The sequence below is a fragment of the Triplophysa dalaica genome, chromosome 21 (genome assembly GCF_015846415.1).
Source record: "Triplophysa dalaica isolate WHDGS20190420 chromosome 21, ASM1584641v1, whole genome shotgun sequence".
NCBI lineage: Eukaryota > Metazoa > Chordata > Actinopteri > Cypriniformes > Nemacheilidae > Triplophysa > Triplophysa dalaica.
In genome coordinates, this window is record NC_079562.1 from 583,818 (window position 1) to 592,325 (window position 8,508).

At 38.8% G+C, this 8,508-nt stretch overlaps 1 protein-coding gene across 3 annotated transcripts; it reads left to right on the forward strand.

Annotated features, from left to right (window-relative positions):
• Positions 1 to 544: 544 nt before the first annotated feature.
• Positions 545 to 7,924, forward strand: opn6a (opsin 6, group member a). 3 transcript variants are annotated; one of them, XM_056735113.1, is made up of 7 exons: positions 545 to 630; positions 808 to 1,020; positions 3,729 to 3,934; positions 4,644 to 4,743; positions 4,825 to 4,929; positions 5,970 to 6,193; positions 7,328 to 7,924. In XM_056735113.1, the coding sequence occupies exons 2-7, from the start codon at positions 903 to 905 to the stop codon at positions 7,799 to 7,801; spliced, it is 1,227 nt and encodes a 408-aa protein (XP_056591091.1). In that variant the 5' UTR covers positions 545 to 630; positions 808 to 902; the 3' UTR covers positions 7,802 to 7,924. The 3 variants fall into 3 exon arrangements, with proteins under 3 accessions (XP_056591091.1, XP_056591092.1, XP_056591090.1); XM_056735114.1 differs by lacking the exon at positions 545 to 630 and having other exon boundaries at positions 755 to 1,020; XM_056735112.1 differs by lacking the exons at positions 545 to 630; positions 808 to 1,020 and having other exon boundaries at positions 3,580 to 3,934.
• The last annotated feature ends 584 nt before the right edge of the window (positions 7,925 to 8,508 follow it).

The window sequence follows — 8,508 nt, forward strand, 5'->3', positions numbered from 1 at the left end:
GCAAGTGTGTTATTGGTGTATATTGATTTGATGATGTCGTAGGTTTTCCCTCCAATGCCGCATTGAATCAACTGAAGAAAAAGTCCCTCATGCCAGATTGAGTCAAAAGCTTTTTTGAAGTTAACAAAGCATGAGTAGAGCTTTCTTTTATTTTGGTTTGTTTCTTTGTCAATTAAGGTACGAAGAGTGTATATATGATCGGATGTGCGGTATTTGCTGTTTACACATATTCTGCAGTAATTATTAGGGTGGAATTTGTTTCCACTTTTATGGATTGGAGTTATGAGACCTTGGTTCCAGATTGTGGGAAATATACCTGTACTAAAGATGATATTAAACAGTTTGAGGATGGCGAGTGTAAGTTTTTGGTCTGCGTGTTTAATCATCTCGTTCAGGATACCGTCGATACCACTTGCTTTTTGGGATGTAAGTTTTGGTATATTTTGGCCCAGTTCAGCGAGTGTAATTGGATAGTCTAAAGGGTTTTGGTAATCTTTAATTGTTGACTCCAGAGTGCATAGTTTGTTGTGTAGGTTAGTTTGTTCACGGTTTGTTGTGTAGGTTAGTTTGTTCACGGTTTGTTGTGTAGGTTAGTTTGTTCACGGTTTGTTGTGTAGGTTAGTTGTGTAGGTTAGTTTGTTCTCTCTCTCTCTCTCTCTCTTTCTCTCTCAATGTTTTAAATATTAAGGGGCTTAAAACTCTCTTTACGTTAAAGGTTATATTCTTTTGTAAAAGACAGAAACTTTAATGTGTGCTAAAGCTGTTTTCATTCGTGTTTTGCTCTTCCGGCTGCTGCTGGATTATCAGACGGGATATTTTTAACGGGGATTTGCGGACACGCGCTTTTTTAACGGAGCTGCTCGCGGACGGTGGCTCATTCGGCTCGTGGAAGCGCGTGCAGTATGTCTGTGAAGCACGCGAACATCCCCTGGAGAAACAACAACTTCAGTCTGATGAGCAGCGATCAGACTCTGTCCGATCAGGGCGAGACCATCATCGGCTTTTATCTGCTGATTCTGGGTCAGTCAACTCTTAGTTATTTTCTGCAGTTTAAAGAACTCTTGACGTTCTACTTTAGTGTTTAAAGATCATTTGTATATTGTAAACTGTTGTACATTTTTCAGGTTTCAAACCTTACAATAATAAATATTTTAGTATACAGCATTAATTGTTAATAGTTCAATTCAGTAATGTATATATTTAATGAAGATATACTCTGTCTATGAGGAGCCTCTTCCTTCTTGATTCAACTCTATCACTTATATCTCAATCATTTATAGTTTAATAATTGTAAAGACATTAAGCATATTAATCTGTACAGTACATATAAAAAATTATCTTTAAAATGCGTTTTAATAAATGATAAACCCCCAGTGTTATATTATAAATCATTAATGTTCTATTAGTGATTAAACCTTTAATTCTTGAACTTGTTGTAAAGTAGAAGGGCCTCATGTTTGTTAAGAGTGTTTCACTGAAGCAGACAGATTACAGAGATCAGACTTCTTATGTGTCTTGACGGTAGAATAAATCCTGTCCGTCTGTCTGTCTGTCTTCATGACAATCTGTGATGGTTACCATGGTGATATTACACTCATGCTGTCAGTCAGTAACATACTAAATTATGTCAACTTAACATTGTAGAGTAGAACGCAAAACCCTATAATATTGGACCTCTTATCGAGTTCACTTCATATAAACAAGTTAATTCACCATGAGTGCTTTGCGTAAGACTGTATTTAGACAGTCAATTTGAACATTTAAAGTTGAAAGAGTTTGTTGTATTTGTCAGTTTAATGTTTGTCATGTTTAGAAGAGTGCTACATGTGCTTAGGGCGTGAGAGGTATATGAGGTCTGTTGTGTAACTGTGCTAATGCAGTACTGAGATGCTTCTTATTACTACAGTTAACAACAGTCATTTGTAAACTTGACTAAACTAAACAAAAAATTCTTGTTTTTCGTGTGTGTGTGTGTTTGTTTCGTGTTGTATGTGTGTTTCTTGTTTGGGTTGGGTTGTATGTTTGCATGTGTGTTTATTGTTTTGTGTGTGTGTGTTTGTTTCGTGTTGTATGTGTGTTTCTTGTTGTATGTGTGCATGTGTGTTTATTGTTTTGTGTGGGTGTGTGTTTGTTTCTTGTTGTATGTGTGTGTGTGTTTCTTGTTGTATGAGTGTGTGTTTATTGTTGTGTGTGTGTGTGTGTTTGTTTCGTGTTGTGTGTGTGTGTGTTTCTTGTTGGATGTGTGTGTTTCTTGTTTTATGTGCGTGTGTTTATTGTTTTGTGTGGGTTTCTTGTTTTGTGTGTATGTGTGTGTTTTGTTTCTTGTTTTGTGTGTTTCTTGATGTATGTGTGTTTATATTTATATGTGTTTCTTGTTTTATGTGTGTGTGTTCGTTTCGAGTTGTGTGTGTGTTTCTTGTTGTATGTGTGTGTGTGTTTCTTGTTTTCTGTGTGTGTGTGGGACTTTGTTTCTTATTGAGTATTGCTTGTTGTGTATTTCTTGTTGTGTGTTCTTGTTGTGTGTGTTGGTGTGTGTGTGTATGGGTGTTTGTTTCTTGTGTGTGTGTGTTCTTGTTGTGTGTGTTGGTGTGTGTGTATGGGTCTTTGTTTCTTGTTGTGTGTGTTGGTGTGTGTTTGGGTTTTTGTTTCTTGTTGTGTGTGTGTGTGTGTGTATGGGTCTTTGTTTCTTGTTGTGTGTGTTGGTGTGTGTTTGGGTTTTTGTTTCTTGTTGTGTGTGTGTGTATGGGTGTTTGTTTCTTGTTGTGTGTGTTGGTGTTTGTGTATGGGTGTTTGTTTCTTGTTGTGTGTGTTGGTGTGTGCATGGGTGTTTGTTTCTTGTTGTGTGTGTTGGTGTGTATGTGTATGGGTGTTTGTTTCTTGTTGTGTGTGTTGGTGTGTGCATGGGTGTTTGTTTCTTGTTGTGTGTGTTGGTGTGTATGTGTATGGGTGTTTGTTTCTTGTTGTGTGTGTTGGTGTGTGTATGTATGGGTGTTTGTTTCTTGTTGTGTGTGTTGGTGTGTATGTGTTTGTTTCTTGTTGTGTGTGTTGGTGTGTGTATGTATGGGTGTTTGTTTCTTGTTGTGTGTGTTGGTGTGTGTATGTATGGGTGTTTGTTTCTTGTTGTGTGTGTTGGTGTGTGTATGGGTGTTTGTTTCTTGTTGTGTGTGTGTGTGTGTGTGTGTATGGGTGTTTGTTTCTTGTTGTGTGTGTTGGTGTGTGTATGTATGGGTGTTTGTTTCTTGTTGTGTGTGTTGGTGTGTGTATGTATGGGTGTTTGTTTCTTGTTGTGTGTGTTGGTGTGTGTATGGGTGTTTGTTTCTTGTTGTGTGTGTGTGTGTGTGTGTGTGTATGGGTGTTTGTTTCTTGTTGTGTGTGTATGTGTATGGGTGTTTGTTTCTTGTTGTGTGTGTTGGTGTGTGTATGTATGGGTGTTTGTTTCTTGTTGTGTGTGTTGGTGTGTGTATGTATGGGTGTTTGTTTCTTGTTGTGTGTGTTGGTGTGTGTATGTATGGGTGTTTGTTTCTTGTTGTGTGTGTTGGTGTGTGTATGTATGGGTGTTTGTTTCTTGTTGTGTGTGTTGGTGTGTGTATGTATGGGTGTTTGTTTCTTGTTGTGTGTGTTGGTGTGTGTATGTGTGTTTGTTTCTTGTTGTGTGTATGTATGGGTGTTTGTTTCTTTTTGTGTGTGTGTGTGTGTGTTTCTTGTTTTGTGTTTGTGTGTTTCTGCAGGCTGGTTGTCGTGGTTCGGGAACAGTATCGTGATCTTCGTCCTCTTCAAACAGAGATCATCTCTGCAGCCCACAGACTATCTGACTCTCAATCTGGCCGTATCTGACGCCAGCATCTCTGTGTTTGGATATTCCAGAGGAATCCTGGAGATCTTTAATGTTTTTAAGGACAATGGATACCTCATCACATCAGTGTGGACGTGTCAGGTGCATGAACGCTTCCGTCCGTCTGTACACACCAACACGAGCACATGCTTCAGTCTTCTAAATGTGACGCGTGTCAGAGTGTTGGTGCTCACTCGTTTATAACATCAACTTAACTTAAAAACTCACTGTGTAAAATGAGCATGCAGTACAAAAGCATGAATAGAGAAAATCATCATACAGTACGACTGACGTGACTCCAGTATGTGTCGTGTGTATAGAATGAAGAAATGAATAAAGGCATCTCATGAAGAGTGTTTTCTGAAGATGATAATGGAGATGATGTTAAAACCCATTAGATCTTCACACGTGTGAATAAAAGCAGCAGGTGCTGATGGATCTGACATTAAAACACAATTATTCATTCTCCTGCCTTTAAACAAATCATTAACTCATGTCGTAACTACAGCAGCGTCCGTTCACACATAAAGGAAGAAAAGCTATTGATGGATGAATGTTGAGTCGTTAATAATCCTTTTACTGCTTTCTATCACATCTGTATTCACTTTTCTCAGTTGTTGTGCAGCTCTGAATAATCCTCTGACTGAATACATCTCTTTTATTCCCTTCTTTCTCCCATTGCTTCTAAACATGGTTTAGTTTAGTAAACTTCATTTATTGTTTAGCTTTAGATAAATGAGCAAATGAAGATCATTTGGTAAATGAGTGATATTGATTCATGTGTACACACCGTTGTTTGTTTGTTTGTCAGGTGGATGGATTCTTCACTCTTGTTTTTGGTCTGGGGAGCATCAACACACTCACTGTTATCAGCATCACCAGATACATCAAGGGCTGTCATCCCAGTAAAGGTGAATAACAGCGGCACATTGATTCTTCACAGTGTCTGAATGAATGTTACGATCTGATGTGAATGTCTGATCCGTTCACAGCTCACTGCATAAGCAGCACTGCGGTCATCATAAGTGTTCTCCTCATCTGGACGGGAGCTTTGTTCTGGTCCGGTGCGCCCATCTTCGGCTGGGGCAGTTACACAGGTCAGAAACAAACGAACACATCCATTACAAAGCAAGTATACTTCAGGTTCATTAAGCTCAAGTATACTTCATGTACAGTAGCGCGGGTATACTTGTGTACTTTTTAGTTTGCAAAAACTGTCCTTTCAAGTTTACTTAAAGTGCATATTGCATGTTAGATTTTTTTTAAATAAAATCAATATATAACCTTGTATAAAAAATACCATATGAAAAGTTAATGCCGGGTTTCAAATGTTTTTCAAAATTTAGTAGAAAAAGTGACCGTTTCCTATTGTCTACATCGACCGATCGACCGAACTCCCTCTCGTGACGTCACTTCCGGTTTTGGCAGTTTTCAGATGCGACAAAGAAAATTCTCTCAAAAACGTCCCCAGAAGCCCAATTAGCGTATTTATAAGTATATTTTAAAGAACATGTAATTCCTATGCTAATTTTTCTATACATTTACTCTCTGGGGTCTCCAACTTGCAATATGCACTTTAAAGTCCCCATGAACCGGAAGTAGCGATAGTTTTACTTCCGTATTTTGACGCATTTCCAAGTGAAATGTAATTTCTAATGAGACTAATAGTGGCCGTGGCTTTCGTCCTTCTCTGCGATTTGATTGGATTTATAAATCGTTGCATTTTGAAATGGAACTGGCAGCAAACTGACAGTGCATTTTCAGATCTAAATGGAAGATTATGAGGGCACACCAATTTTAAAAAGAGAATGACCAACATTGATAAACTATTTTCTATAAACGCTGTAATATTTCATGAAAAAATACAAATTGTAATTTTTTTATTTCACTGGGACTTTAAAGTGTGATGATAATAATAGTGAACTTTGGGTACACAGCTAATATACGACTATGTTTTTAAGAGAAGAACATAAACAGTAAAATGAAATTATATATCCTTTTTTTTTGTTTAAGGGGATACACTTCATAACTTCAAAATCTAAACTCTAAATTGTGTTGACAGAGGGAAGCAGTGAGATGTAATGAATCATCCCGAACGAATGTTTGTTCAGTGTCTGTTTATGTCTCTGTTTGACAGATCGAGGTTACGGCACGTGTGAGATCGATTGGGTGAAAGCCAATTATTCCACCATCCACAAGTCCTACATCATCTCCATTCTCATCTTCTGCTTCTTCATGCCGGTGCTCATCATGCTCTTCTCCTACGTCTCCATTATAAACACAGTGAAACGAGGAAACGCCATGTCCGCAGAGGGAGACCTGACCGACCGACAGCGCAAGATCGAGAGAGACGTCACGATTGTGAGTCTTAAGGAGGATTTTTACTTCTGCATCAGACCAACGTGCCAGTTTTCGTTCATACTTGTGCGCAATGACCACTAGGAGTCAGTGTCCACACGCGTGCTGCTTGTTGCCAGAGAAGAAGCGGTTTGTCGTGTATGTTGTCTGAGAAGCATTAGCAGTAATAGCAGCAAGTAAAAAGTCACTTTTGCAGCTTGAGTTGTTAAAGTCCCAGTGAAATAAAAAAATAACAATGACTATTTTTTCCACAAAATATTGCAGCGTTTATAGTAAAAAGTTTATCAATGTGAGTGATTCTCTTTTTTTATATTCATGTACCCTCATAATCTTTAGTTTAAATCTGAAAATACACTGCCTTCCTGTTATGACTATCCATCTCAAACGACGAATGTAAAACGGCTTGGGCGGAGCCTCCGTTAACTCCTCCCCTTCATCTGTCAGTCTGCTGCCAGTTCTATTTCAAAATGCAACCAATGTTTTTATACATCCAATCAAACCGCAAAGAAAGATGCAAGCCACGCCCACTATTTTCTCATTCAAAACTCCACTTCACTCGGAAATGCGTCAAAATATGGAAGTATATTCATTTGTATGTTTATTTATTTACTTCTATTATTATTATTATTAACATATTTCTTTTCTTTTCATTCTTATGGTGGACTTTTGGGAAGGGTGGTGGGTTTTCGGTGTTGTGTTAACTTGTGCTCTTTGTTTTGTCTTGATAGACATCATGCTTTTCTAAAAATTGAACACTGCTAAAATAAAAAAATACAGAAGACGATCACAACTTCCGGTTCACAAGGACTTAAAATACATAAAAACACGTTTTTATTTATTTGCGAGTAAACCTGACGCTATCTGAGTTTCTTTCACCTGAAGGGAGGGGGTAAAGCAGACCAATCACAGTGTTTGCAGTCTGCGTCACATTGACTATGGATTTAGGCTATTTAGGGTAATGTACACATCTCTGCTTATGCTAAAGCGTTGGTTTACGCAGAAGTAAAACTCATGCTTTACTTTTATCACTTTGTTTATGTGAATACTTTCTTTGGATAAGAGCTTCAGCCAAATGCATAAATGTAAATGAATGTCTAGTCATGTTTCTCAGTAAGCTGTTCTCTTCTGTTCTCTCAGGTGTCTATTGTGATTTGTACAGCGTTTATTCTCGCCTGGTCTCCGTACGCCGTGGTGTCCATGTGGTCCGCTTGGGGTTTCCACGTGCCCAATCTCACCAGCATCTTCACGCGGCTCTTCGCAAAGTCCGCCAGTTTCTACAACCCGCTCATTTATTTCGGCCTGAGCTCAAAGTTCCGGCGAGACGTGAGCATGCTGTTGCCCTGCAGAGGAGATGGGAAAGATAACGTCAAACTTAAACGCTTCAAAAAGATCCGGGGGAGGGCGGACGGGTCACCTGAGGTCTTGCGGCCCCACAACCAGCAGCCCCAGTTACAGAAGCGTGAGATGAAGAACCAGCCGGGTCGAGAGCCGCAGAACCCCGCGCCCAGCCCTGACTCTGGGGTGGGCAGTCATCCTGAAAGCCCTCCTGCCAACAAAAACGTGTTCTTCATCGACACGCACGAACCCGAGTCTGAATGTGTCAGACTGTAGATCCGGGAATGTTTTGCTTTTTCCTCTTTTCTTTTATATTTGAACTCATTAAAGATCATTTTAGCAGCTCAAGATGCTATTTTGTAAAAATACAATGAATTTAAATGTGAACAGTTTTTTCCCTCAAAATGTAAACCTCTCAACTATATCACTATTAAAGTTTTTCTGAATTGCTAAACCACTAAACCCCAATCTCAGGACTAAATGGGTCAGTTTACTAACTAATGGTTAGAGAGTCGTACTCGTGACCAGAAGGTTGCTGGTTTGATCCCCAGGGCATCAGGTTCCTGTTCAATTGTACTGACAGGTACACCACCTTACTTGTGTGTACATTTGGGCGGTCTAAGTCACATCAGACCACCAACTGACGTAGATTTGTGGGGGTTTGGTTTCACCAGGAGTATCAGGTCTGGGTGAGCTTTTAGATAGAATACATCTTTTGTTCCCACACTTTCATTTCTGCAATTTTACGTCTAATACATGCATGAGCAACTTATAACACACCAAAGACACAGCTAAATATGACCCCTTTAAATTCTTTCTAGTAACAATAAGATTTACAGAGCACTATAATTCAATTTTTAATAGTTAGTACTAATTCTGATAAGAGAAGTCTTAATTATTACTAGTAAGAATACAATTACACAGCTCTCTAAATGAAGATCTCTGAAATCATAATTGTTACTTGTAAAAAATGAATACGGAGC